Source organism: Ahaetulla prasina, chromosome 6 (genome assembly GCF_028640845.1).
Source record: "Ahaetulla prasina isolate Xishuangbanna chromosome 6, ASM2864084v1, whole genome shotgun sequence".
NCBI lineage: Eukaryota > Metazoa > Chordata > Lepidosauria > Squamata > Colubridae > Ahaetulla > Ahaetulla prasina.
In genome coordinates this window covers 59,515,135-59,529,089 of record NC_080544.1, presented here as the reverse complement: position 1 = coordinate 59,529,089, position 13,955 = coordinate 59,515,135, and the positions used below count along the sequence as shown (strand labels likewise).

Here is a 13,955-nt window from a genome sequence, read left to right as displayed (position 1 = left end):
TATTTATCTTTTAAAGCTCAAGAAGGCATGGGACCAGGTTATTTCGGAACTGCCACACCCTATTACATCTATCAAGTATCCCACCAGGTTTGTAGGAGGAACTTGCAGCAGATCCAATTAACTAATGATTTCCATCTGATGGGATCCAAGAGACAGGTCTTTTCTGCTGTGGGACTCACCTTGTGGAACATCACCCCCCTCAAAATGAAGTTGGCTTAGACTCTATTGACTTTTCAAAAAATTTCTTAAAACATGTTTTTTTCAGTAAGCCTGGGGATCCCCTGCAGGTAGGGAGCCCACACATTGGCTGCATCATGTATAATATTGCAATGCATTTCTTTTCATTTCCTTTTTGTTTTTAATATTTATGCTACACGGCTTTTGTATGTTTTAATTGTTGGTTTTATTGTATGCTGCTCAGTCATAGTGTCATGGGGGAATACTCTAGGCCAAGAGGGGAAATGGCCACATTGGAAAATTAAAAATCTTTCTGGGCCACCAAGAAATACCTGTTGAGCCCAGCTCCGGCTCGACATATGATGCTGCAGGGATCCAGATCATGGAAGCAGCCCCTAATCAAAGATCCAGGGGGATGACATATCGGGGACCTGTTCGAGGGGTGCAGGGATCTGCGTTTGGGAAACATGGGAAGGGAATCAGCACACTGGCAGCCAGGATAGAGGGAGATGAGGGCCGGGCATTACAAAGAACTGCTTTAGTTCCGGGATTTGGTAGATGACGTGGCAGCTGGGGCTGTCAGACGAGGAGGGAAAGAGCGGCCGGGCGTCCAATCAACGGAGCAGTTCAGCCATGGGGCAGGGCATGAGCAGCGCGGGATGTTTAAAAAGGGGCTGAGAGGCAGAGGCTCTCAGCGCTGACTTTGTACAGAGACCTCGACTTTTATTGAGGCCCAGATTGTAGCAGACCCAATAAACAAAGCCACTATCGGAAAGAAAACCAAGTTAGCTAGCCGAGAATACCTGCTGCACGGATGAATTGTTTTATAGCTAGTGGAGCCACACCAGCACTGGAGTTGGCAATTGCAATGGTTCTAAATTTACCTTTAAAAAAAAAAGTGGGCCACACAACGCTTGGTGGGCCATCTGTTGTGGAGGCAAAACAAGATTTTGTGTTGCTCTAGGCCGGGGGTCAAGGGGCACGCACGGTGGCTCAGGGACTAAGACGTTGAGCTTGTCAATCAAAACATTGGCAGTTCAGTGGATCGAATCCCAAGTACCGTGTAACGGGGTGAGCTCCCACTTGTCCCAGCTTCTGCCAACCTAGCAGTTTGAAAGCACGTAAAAAATGCAAGTAGAAAAATAGGGACCACCTTTGGTGGGCAGTAGCAGCATTCCGTGCACCTTTGGCATTTAGACATGCCGGCCACATGGCCAGGGGACGTCTTCGGATAGTGCTGGCTCTTCGGTTTTGAAACAGAGATGAGCACCGCCTCCTAGAGTTGGGAACGACTAGCACATATGTGCGAGGGGAACCTTTACCTAGGCCGGGTGGTCAAACTGGCAGCCCACAGGCCAGATGCATCACATGTAGACCATGCCCACCCATAACTCCACGAAGGGGGAAAACGTCACAATACGTAACGTGACAGCAAAGTAATGGCACAAGTTTGACACCCATACTCTAGGCAAAACAAAAGTTTAAAGATCTGAGAAAGTAGAGCAAGATTTGAGCTCTGAACTGTTGGGCCATCAACACCTTGTCCAACTTCCTAACTGTTCTTATACAGTAACAGAATAACAGATTAACAGAACTGGAAGGGACTCTGGAGATCTTCTCGTCCAACACCCTGCTCAGGCAGGAAACCCTATACATTTCAGGCAAATAGTTGTCCAATCTCTTCTTAAAAGCCTCCAGTGTTGGAGCACCCATAACTTCTGGAGGCAAATAGGAAAGGCTGAGCTCTTAAGTTCTCAGATTCACTTTTATGAATTTGGGGACTGTGTGATTGTTTCATGATCCATAATTTTGACAGTCCAGTACAGGGGTCACCAAACTTTCAGACCTCAGGGACCACTAAATTCATAATTTTAAATCCCACGGACCACTAATACGATGCCTAATTAGCGGCTGGGTGGGTATGGCTAGGTGTGATCAATTCAATGTCACTCACATCAAGGGGTGCCTTGCCAGCCTCTACTCATCCCTCCCCTCCCAGCTGCTCCTCACCTGCCCACCCAGGCTCCTTAGGGCCCCAACAGGAAGCAGTTCTTGGAGCTAAGCAGCCAGCATGAGAAAGTGTTGGCAAAACAGCTGGCTCAGTTCAAATTGGATCTGACCGAGAAGGAGGCTCAGCAGAAGCACCTCATTGAGGACTACAAGCATAGGCTTTCCAAGTAGACAGAAGATCTGTGGGAGTTCAAGGACAGGTACCGGTGCCTGGAGACTCAGTGGGCTGAGATGGTCAGCCAGTTCCATCCATGATGCAGTCCCACTGGAACAAGGCCCTCAAGCTCTTTGCCACCAGCAGCACTTCCCTCCAGCCTTCGCCTAAAGCCCCGCACCAGGAAGCTGAAGCAGACCCCAAGTCAGAATTTCTCCCCACCTCCGACCCACACAAAAAGACCCCAAAGGAGGAGACTTTCTGCAGTAACACAAACATTCATTGCATGTATCTGTCCCAGGGGCCATTAGTTTGAGGACCCCTGATTTAGTGCAATACAAAAAAGGCAAATAATTTTTCAGTGGATCACTCCACAAGTTGGTGACCACTGATCCAGTAAAAACAATTAAAAAAAGGTTGAATCTTATATAATGATACAACATAACCTCTTCCATTTCAGTTTCAGCATATTGCTATTTCCAGCTTTCAACCAGACTGACTTGATAGTACATTTGTTTAAAAAAGTTTTAATTACATATTACATTAGTTACAAACATAAACAAGAAATAGCTTAGTAAAAAAAAAAAAATATCTAGCAGCATTAAATAAAAATTAACTGGCTGTATAATTAGAGACATCTATAATTATGCAGAGGGAAAAATCCAAAGCCATAAGTTTTTTTTTTAAAGAAGAAAGAACTAGAATAGTTTTGATACTAATAGTCAGATAAATCCACTGAATTCTGGTCTAATCATCACTATAAATTTTGTCCATATTTGCAAACTTTCTGGCTCTATAGGTTTAGATTCAAGAGAGGCTGAAGGGAAATTATTCACATTTTGCAATCAATATATTAAGCAAGGGTGCATAAGAATCTGAATTGTAGTTTCATGTACATCATTTAAAGTTGCACTAACATTTGCAAATACATGAAGAACATAAAAAAGGCGCATCAGATGGAAATAAGGAATAAAACTATCAAGACAGGTTGCCAAAGTCTCGCTTGAATTTCGATCTTATTATAAAGGTAAAGGTTTTCCCTTTCCAGTAATTTCCAACTGGAATCTAAACTGGATCTTATTATAAACCAAACAAAACCAAAACCAAACTGAAAAGCTGGATCTTATTATAGGCAGGTCAATAATAGTCTGTGAACGTTATTACCCTTCCTATGCAGGTGGGTCTATTATCATAATTATTTCATTTTAGATACAGCAAATAGTAACTTTGGGGTTGGGTGTGTGTGTGAATGTATGCCAGTGACTTATGTGTGAGTTCTCATAAGGTTTTGGTGATAACGTAGAGGTCCTCACAAAGGAACAGAGTGAGATAATGCTATATTTATGTTATTTGATTGCTGACTTGGGCTGTTGATAGGATCCATTAAGATTAAATTTAATTGTTTCTTACTGGTGCAGTTCCTAAACTGCATTGCAGCATCCTAGGGTTTATGTTACGACAATCAATAAATGTGATTGTCCTAACTGTCCCACAAAGATACTAAGGATGCCCAAGAAAGTCCAAGAAAGTTTGGGAACATCGTTCTCATTAAATCAATTTACTTGTTCAGCTTTGTCCAGGATCCATTAAGCTAAAATATGCCTGGCTGATTTATGATTCAGTATGTTATGTACAATTACAAAGTATATAATTATACCTACAAAATATAGTACTTTTGAGCTTTTAGAAGTATTTTGCATTAGTGTTCAACAATTATTCTTTGATTTTTATGTCCAAAAGCCTATTATTTAGATATGTTCTAACTTGAAATCAGAATATTAAGGGGCATGCATAAGAGCACAAAAGTGCCTACCATTCCTGTCCTATTGTTTCTTTTCATTATATCCAATTAATATAGTTATTACATACTTATACTCATATATATGCTTATATATTATATAGCTATTTCATTTCATGTTAATGCCTATATATACTGATATGACAAAATAAAATAAAAATAAAATAAAAAAATAAAAAAAATATTTTACTAGTCTTTCATAACATGAGTATTATTAAGATCCAACAAACATGAAGATAACAAAGTTAAGAAAACTGAAAGCACAACCATAGCTAATGTATTATGTTTTTATCAGTTTATGGTTTGTTACTTTTTGGATTAACTTTTCTTAGAACATACATGGTTTGTGAAAAACGCAAGAGCCTAGTTCACATACCTTGTTAAAGCAAGAATTAAATACTTTATAACTTAAGTTCCAATCAAGCAATACATTCATATACTGTATAAATCTCAAGTTGGGTTGTGCAGCCTAAATAAAAAAATGCACATCCAAAACAAAACAGAATTTTAATATTAGGAGTACCAAGAACTTGGATAGCTGGAGAAGTCTGATCTATAAATACCATTTTTCGGAGAGATTACGCTTACAGAGTTTGTAAGAACTAACATGCCTGTTGTTTAATATTTAAGAATATAAATGCATATAAACAACTGGAATGAATTAGCCTCGAATGCTGTAAGACCCTACAGTTAAAATGTTATTTTTGTAAAAGGGGGATTCTGTTCTCACTATATCTGGGTTTTTTAGAATATACTAAGGATGACATGTTTGCAATTTACTGTGAATTTTAGAGATGTAATCAATGTTATTCTTGTACTTCAAGTGGTTAAATTGGACCTTTCATCTGAACATTCTTGAAAAACTATAAAAAAGAAAAAAATCATATTTCTTCACATAATATATATATATTACACAATATACATAATGTACATGTGTATTACATATACACATTACATACTATACGCAATATACATTGCGATTGAAATGTTATTTTTTGTATTCTCTTTAAAAGTTTGGCACAACAGTTCATTCAAAAGTAAACTTTAAGAAAAAAGTCTGTATCCAAGTCTTTATGACCATGCAGATCTACCAGGCTGTTTCTATTAGGATAGCTGTCTTCCTAAGCATTCAGTTCTTGGCAGTTACTACACTTTCTACAATAATCTTCAATGCAATCTAAGGTGCTGCAGCCAAGAGAATGCAGAGGAAGTGTACAAAATCTCATGAGAACAGAAATTATTCTAATTGCACACAGGAATTATTTGTACCCTAGGCACAGAATGCAGGAAGGAACAATAAAATCTACCCCATCTGAATAATAATAATAATAATAATAATAATAATAATAATAATAATAATAATAATAATAATAATAATAATAATAATAATAATAATAATAATATATCCTTACTTATTCCTCCTAAAGTAGCATTTTCCATTAAAACTTTATATTGGAATTAATGAAACTCCCAACAGCATTAAAAGTCAGAACCAGATTTACACTTCTGAGGCATAAACCGCCATTCATTGAATAAAGATAAAATTCCTGAATGATTTATCAGTGCTTATTGCACACTTAGATAATAGCAATTTATACTGTTTATTTTGTCATTTTTTTATTTGACATGACTATCTTGATTTAAATGTAAATATAAAAATCAACTATTTTATGTATACTATTTCTAAAGCATTTAATTTGTATGGCTTCTAAAATTTTGTTTATTTACAGATATGGCAGTACAAGTTTTCAGATTAAAACTGCACACAAACGGTATTTACACATACATACATTTATATTAATATTAAGACTGAAACTTATGGACGATATATTTTATGTTCATGTCATAAAATAATACATATATTTAGTCCAAAGGTATATAAATTAGGGGTCCCCAACCACTGGGCCATGGCACATTCAAAATTGGGCTGTGGGATAAATTGGCAAGTCCGTGTGTGTAAAACTCCACTTATAAACTCCACTTATGAGAGCAGATGGCGCTTGCGCTCATGAAGCACCACTTGACTGGAGCTTCCCGAGTGAGACCAAGCGCACTTGCTCATGCAAGTGGAGCTTTGCGGGCAAGCACAACCTCTGATATAAACAGAATAGTACATGAATTCTAATATAAAAGATTGACCAAATTATTGCATCAATTTATCAGCATGTGATATGAATACCTGAATGTTAGGTATGAACAACCAGCAATCTTAAACATTTGAACAATATGGACTTGCTAGGACTGATTTCTTAACCCCTTTATTATAAATATAAAGCTACAGACTATCCAAATTTACTTGGAGATAAACTCTAACAGAATAAATTCCAACTTGCTTTCCAATTTGTATAGGTCTATAGTTTTTGTGTCATCCATCAAATTACTGTTTCTTTCCATTTCAAAAGCTAACATTCGATATGCTAATCGTGCAAGTTAAAAGTCACATCCATATAACTGATACTATTATAAAGTCACCAGAAAAGCATTTTTAATACTAAAAACAAACACCAATGATGATTTTTAAATTCTGCTTCACAGTAGGAATGAAAGAACCACATTTGTTGTAAAAAGGGCAAAATAATCATACCTTGATTTTTTTTAAAATGTATTTGTCCAATTTAGATTAAGAAAAATCAGGTATCATTATCATGTAGAAAGAAGCAACTTTCTCAATGTTAAATGGATCTTTTAAAAAATACAGTTGACTAAAGTTGCCCAATTAGGTAATTGGAGGAGTTAAGTGCACTTTACAAGAATGCCTCTTCTTAGACAATAGTGTAGTCTTCCCACTCGTTTTGTTGGTCTTTTGATCATCCAGTCTCTATTTTTTAAGTATCTGGGACCCAAAAGTCATGGATCTTACCCTATAATAAAAGATTGTCAAAGGAATTAGATGGAAAGATATATACATTTAAAATAGATTTGCAATACTAAACTAACTAGTGGAAAATTACTGACATTATCAACACAGCTTTAAAATCAACTTAACTGGTCTAAATCCAACACTGCATATCCCTTTACTCCATTCCCCAGTTATTATACTGTTTCTATTTCTTAAAAGGCAAAAAAAAATCTTTCCAGAAAGTTTTATTTCTATGCCATTATTAACTGATAATATGTAACATTTTGTATGAAAATATATTATAACTGTACCATACCTGAATAAGCTGAGAACTGTGTATCATTTGCTGCCATTTGCTGTATGTTCTAGCAACTAAGTCTTTCACCTAGAGACAGAAAGTTAGGAACTGATTGAAAGATGAAGTGATAATTATTGCTGCTGTCTTACATTACTTTGGAGTGTACATTAGGAATATAACAGGACTTACTTTGGAAGAAATAAGGATAGAATTTTATTGCAAATTTAAAGACAGACCACTCCATACAAGTAGGACGCAGGGCAAGTCTCATGCCCAGGACTTTAAGCAAAGAAGCACTTGCAAGTTAACAGAATGTTGCTGGCATTATGAATTACACATAGACCTTGACCTACGACCACTCATTCAGTAGCTGTTCAAAGCTACAGATAGTGCTGAATGAATGGTAGCTATAACCGGTCCTCAGTGTTCTGGCCATCCCAGAAACCCCTGCGATCACGATTGTGATCTGGGTGCTGGTAACAAATCACACTTATGACCTGTTACAGTGCCTCATGATCATATGATTGCCATTTGCATCCTTCCTGCTGACTTCCCTAGAAAGTTAATGACAAAGTTGGCGTAGAAGACCGTAAGTCACTGGGGTAAGTCTTCCCCCCACCATCCATCTTTCTCCAGCCTCTCCTTTGTTCATGCTGCACGAGCCATTCATGCACCCTTCCTGCTCATCTCTTTCTCACCATCCCTGGCTTGTACCTCTCACCCACCCACTTACCCACCCTTCTCTAACCCTCTCTTGCATTCCTTGCTTCCCCTCCCACAGCCACATATTGTGCCTCTCATGCATTCCCCACAACCCTTGTGTACCTCCCCTGCACCCTGGCACTCTTCCATCCAATAACTGCCATTTATCTGGTTTGGGACTTGCAACTTCCTGCTGATTCCCTCATTGACTTTGGTCATAGCAAGCCAGCAGGAAGTTGCCTTACTTAATAACAATGGGATTTGGTTAACAATGGCAATCAGAACTGCAGGAGTTGCCATCACTAAGCAATGTAGTCACACTTTATTACTTAAAGTCGTAACTTATTGTGAAACTCTGGTTCCAGTATCTGTCATTAAGTTGAGGACTTCCTGTACCCTGTGAAATTAAGAGTTGCTTCTAATTTTCTGGATACATTTCTGTTAAATACCTTTTCCATTAATATTATAGACCACAAATGGAATCAGTAACACAGTGTTCTAATACAAAGGTGGAGTTTTTTCTCTCATTTGGATGAGATAGAAGGAAACTATTTGCAAACTTGTCTTCTCAGATTTTATATACATTTATCTGAAAGATTTATATAACCACTCATCTTATATAGCATAATCTGTGGAATCTTGCAAGCAATACTAAAACAGTAAAAGCAGTAAAAAAACCATAAAATCAACGTGAAAAACTTTCTGGAGCCCCCAAATATAACACACTTCAAACATATCACTAAATACATGTTATATACTGTTAACTTTCTGCATATCAACTGAAGCCAGACTTGATACCTGAGAAAGAAACATTTCCTATTTGTTGATATCCAGACTTTCCATCTTCATGTATTAGATTTTCATATCTAATGTCATGCCTAAGAAAGTAGGAACTCGTACAAAGGCTTCAGAACCCATAGATAAGAACAATCAAAGAATGTATTTGCTTTGACCAAAGTAAATTGTTATAATGGTAAAAAGAAATTTTAAAAGACAAGCGGTATAATGCCTATCTTCTGGGATGAGAAAAGAAAATGCAAACTTACCTTAGTTCTATAAAACAGTCTGACATCTTCCCTAATATCACACTTTACATGTTTTTCTAAGGTGCTACAGAGTCTCAACAGCCATTTCTAAAAGGACATTAAACATTAAGTTAGGTTATTTCAACCAATTGTGCTATAGTTTGTAATGTATATAATTTATTTTATTTACTTATAATTTAATTTCTATACCGCCCTTCTCCCGAAGGACTCAGGGCGGTTTACAGCCATATTTAAAACACAAAATACAAACAGCAAGTTTAAAATATAATTAAAAACAAATATTTAAATAGGCCAAATCAAAACTAAAACGGTCATAGGCCGACATAAAACCCATTTAAAATTACAATTTAAAATTATGCTTAGGCCAGTCCCGCACGATGAAATAATAAAGTCTTATGTTCACGTTTGAAGGTCCGGAGGTCAGGGAGTTGGCGTAACCTCGGAGGCAGCTCATTCCAAAGGGCTGGTGCCGCCACAGAGAAGGCTCTCCCCCTGGGGGCCGCCAACCGACATTGTTCGGTCGACGGCACCCTGAGAAGGCCCACCCTGTGGGAGCGCACAGGTTGTTGGGAAGCTATCAGTGGCAGAAGGCGGTCTCGTAAATAGCCCGGTTCTAAGCCAGAATTATCCAGAATTTGTAAAGCTGCAGTATAGTTCACATTTTTAGTGCTTTGTAATATAATCATGTAACAGATGATTACAAATTACTTAGGAATTTCTATTTTTGTCTTTCCACTTCTAAAATGTTGATGAAAAAAACCTCATACATGTTAATGAAAGAATTTGAGCAAATTACTTACTCTTTGATTGGAACTTGTACGCTCAAAATTGCTAGCTTCCCTAACCAAGTGAAGGAGGACATAAGTCAGATAATAGGCCTAGAAAGAAAAGCAGGCAACATTTAGTAAAAATGGTTACTTAAAAGGCTACCAAGTTTCTGGGACGAAGAAACCCACCAGGATTTTTTTAGGTAGTTCAGCTTTTGAAGTGCTTCATAAGCTTACACATTCCAGATATTTCTCTCTTACTGCACATTAAACATGCATTAGACTTGAAAGTTATCAGTGCCAACTGTATGGGAAAACATATAATTTATCTGTGGAACTCTCAACCATCTGCAAACAGTGTAAGAAAATTTATGTTCTTAAAACATGTTTAAAAAATACAGGAAATCCTCAACTTACTACCAATCTTTTAGTGATTGTTCCAAGTTACGACGACGTTGAAAAAAGTGTCTTATGACCAGTTTTCACACATGTAACCATTGCAGCAACTCCATGATCATGTGATCAAAATTTAGGTACTTGTCCACTGGTATGTATTTATGACAGATGCAGTGTCCCAGGGTCATTTGATCATTTCTAACTTTCCGAGCTGGCTTCCCATAAGCAAAGTTAATGGGGGAAGCCAGATTCACTTAACAACCGCATGATTTACTTAACAATTGCAATGATTTGCTTAACAACTATGGCAAAAAGTCATAAAATGAGGTGGAACTCACTTAACAACTGCCTTACTTAGCAACAGAAATTTTCATTTCAATAGTACCTATATGTTTATATTAAAAAAAAGAAGGAATTCATTAAAAAAAAAAACTTTACGCATTGTGGGTTCCCACACTATTGCCAGACATTCTGCTCCTTGCATATTAGGACTTGCATGTCAGACTCTTTGGCACTTGCCAAAGATCTCAAATGGAGAATAATCTTTTTCCCAAACATGAATCACACAGTTCTCTTAATGGGTTTTATTGAAGTGAAGAAAAAAGGTTACAAGAATCGGAACTAAACAATATATCTTTTACTCCCCTTCCCCACACACACCAAGCAATCTTTTCTGGTAAATAAAAGAGGAACTAAGAAACTTCTTGATTAATCATGATCAGATCAGAGAACTTCGCTTTTAATATCAACACTTACACATTACTCCTTTTCAGTGAAGGAATTTTTTCAAATTGAGTCTATTAACATTGTTCACTCTGTTGCACATAGAATAGCAACTTGGTTATGTGACCTCATGAAACATGAGCATCTCTTATATCACCAATAACCACATATAGTTTAGCATATCTTGTCTAACCCTTCTTAAAAAAAAATATTACCTGGTGCTCAGATGCAGAAAGAAAAGGCTCTGTAACACCATCATGATGACCTGAAGTTTCTGACAGCCTCTTTAACAGACCTGAAGGTTTCATCTTCACTAGCTCCTTACACAGTAGTGACATCTATTGGGGGATTAGAGTGCAATACAGTTCACATTATAGGTTTCTTTTCAATCTTGAGAAGAATTATCTTAAATCATTTTAGAAACTAAAACACTGCAGCAGCAGGAGTAGGAGGCAGTTTTCTCAAAATCTGTATGCATGAAGCTTCTAAAACCCTGATGCCAGGAATAAAATAGGAGGGACTATCACAGCAAGAGGAATCAAGCTATATCAAAAAGAGCAGCTCTGAATTGAAATAAAGTAGATGAAGATTATATTTCTCTTTATCTAAATTTTGAAAACCTCCAAAAGATACATTAGAATTTAAACAGCAAGCTTGAACAAACTGTGTTTACAAGTTTAAATAAAAGAAGAATGAAAAAACACAGTGCTGGGGCCATATTTAGCCAAGCAAGAAATTTACAATGTCTCTTCCACTTGGTACCTAATCTCCCCCTTAGCACAGATGTCCTTGACATTTTCCTCTGTTAGCTTACTTTCTGCTCATTGTTTCTGCCATTTCCACTAGTTCCCCTATTTATTCCCTGATTATTTTGTGTGCCTTACATTGCTGACTTGGCTTTCCCCATAATCTCTGCCTTTTGCAGAGACCCATTCTAAATGCTGGGCCTTTTTACATCTTGCACTCATTCTATATAATAGCGTAATAAGCTGCAGCTTTGGGGAAAAAATTTGCTGTAGAAATAATTATAGAATGGAGTCCATAACACTGAGGATAGGCGAAATTAAACAATTAGAAAATTAAAATATTGAATTTAAATAAAATATATTATGTCAAATATAAAAAATAAAATGTCTCAACCATTTCCTAGTGTAACGTTCAATTTGCTATGCAATAATGGATGCAGCTCTCAAGTACATGAAAGCTGCACACCACTAAAAGAGAAGTAATTTTTTTATCCATACAAAGTTATGGAAGGAACATGAATTACCAGGATGGTGAGATTACTAATGTGAATTTATGCTCTGCTTATTAGGCCCATGCACTGATTCAACCCTGTAGACTAACCTAGGAAGTTAAAAAAAAACATCCAGAAGAAGGCCAACTAAACTACCTCCACAGCATGTCAAGAAGGCTACATGCTCATTTTTAAGCAACTGAGTTAGACTCTTAGAAGACTTTAAGAGAACAACACAAGCACTCACACAGTCAAATTCAAAAAATGTAATTAAAAAAGCTTCCTTCATTGAGAAAACAAGTCTTAACTCCAGCTAACTATTTTTCTAATGAAAGAATATATACTCTACCTGATGATCATGGCTACTGGGTATTTTCACATGGCTTTTAAGAAGTTTTGAGATTATTACCAAGCTAAGATGTCGTCTTATTTGTCTAGAAGAATAAAGTTAACATAAACATAAATACGTGAGCAATTATAATTTAGTGCTTTTGTCATGAATTCTGTTAGGCATACTAAGTGGTATTGTCATAAAAGTTTACCTTCCACGAATTGTCCAATTGGGGACAAACTGAACAAGCCACAACAGATTATGATGGTGATTGGATAGACAACTTATTGCCAAGGATAATTGGGACATCTTCTTAAAAGAGAAAGACAAATTTGTTAATAGAATTTGAAAGCAATTGCTAAATTCAGTATCAGCGTGTATGCAATTGTTAGACAATGCATATAAATATTATATTTAAAGACTATTCATAGCATGTGATTGATAGGCATTGGCTTATTACATTAATATTTCTTAATGTATTTATTGAAAAGACAAAAGTTGACTATTAGCACCACAACTTAAAATGCTCCCATTATGCAAAAATATTTCCATTTAAGGCATTTAACAGCAGTTACCGGTAAATGGTTTAACTATATTTATTAGATATATCAGTTCCACAAAACGTAATTTAACCCACTGATTATATTTGCACTTAACATCAAACTAGACTTTTTTAGTCGGGAACAACTAGCACGTATGTGCGAGGGGAACCTTTACCTTAGACTTAGATCTAGATTTCTAGATTTTTTCGTTACTAAACAAAAATCCAGTCTACATAACATTTATAAAATTATTTTTTACTACTAAAAATAAATTGTTGTTTCTTCTGGGCAGATTTGCCCATTGTGGTAACACAAAATGAGCAGTCAGTATATACATATGCATTAGAGTGTGTAATTTAAAGAAAGCCTAAGGTTAATTGATTCTAAGAGTTTTTATAATGTTAAAAACTGGATCTTCTAAAAATGCATTAAATTAGCATAAATTATGTTACCTCATTATCCCAGTTTCTGACACTTTCAAGCAATTTTATAATAAGGCACTCCAAGTCTACTAGTGGAAATTGCTTCAGTTCTGTTTCCAAACTTAATTTAAATAGTAGCAGTAGCAATATAAATATTTCTCTGTCTGTGTAACCTTCTGGATACACAGTTATACACAGCCGTAGAAACTTAAGAAAAGAAAAAGTGAAAGAATTATTTCAAATATTTTTGAACAATATCAATTTCAAAAGGAGTATTTGTGTGCATACATTCTGAATGTATCCTTGATTCTAGTGAAGTTTTTAAAGGTAGCAATATATTATATAAAGGATCTTTAAAAAAAAACCTTTCACCTTTTATTATATTAAATTCTTGTTAATTTTCTCTATCTTAACAGAAATGTTTTCCTGTGCATCTTGAACTACTTTCGCAAGGAAAATTCCAGCTACTACTAACAATTCTCAGTTAAAAAAGACATATTCTTATACTCAACA

At 36.2% G+C, this 13,955-nt stretch overlaps 1 protein-coding gene across 1 annotated transcript in view; it reads right to left on the bottom strand.

Annotated features, from left to right (window-relative positions):
- Positions 1-2,668: 2,668 nt before the first annotated feature.
- SLF2 (SMC5-SMC6 complex localization factor 2) overlaps positions 2,669-13,955 on the bottom strand; it is a 34,717-nt gene continuing 23,430 nt past the window's right edge. Inside the window, exons 13-20 of the mRNA XM_058189119.1 lie at positions 13,473-13,649; positions 12,690-12,787; positions 12,497-12,581; positions 11,126-11,248; positions 9,825-9,902; positions 9,025-9,111; positions 7,295-7,363; positions 2,669-7,000 (exon numbers count right to left, since the gene is read on the bottom strand). Of these exons, the coding sequence (XP_058045102.1) occupies positions 6,965-7,000; positions 7,295-7,363; positions 9,025-9,111; positions 9,825-9,902; positions 11,126-11,248; positions 12,497-12,581; positions 12,690-12,787; positions 13,473-13,649 (753 nt within the window). The 3' untranslated portion in view covers positions 2,669-6,964. The remainder of the gene's footprint in view (positions 7,001-7,294; positions 7,364-9,024; positions 9,112-9,824; positions 9,903-11,125; positions 11,249-12,496; positions 12,582-12,689; positions 12,788-13,472; positions 13,650-13,955) is intronic.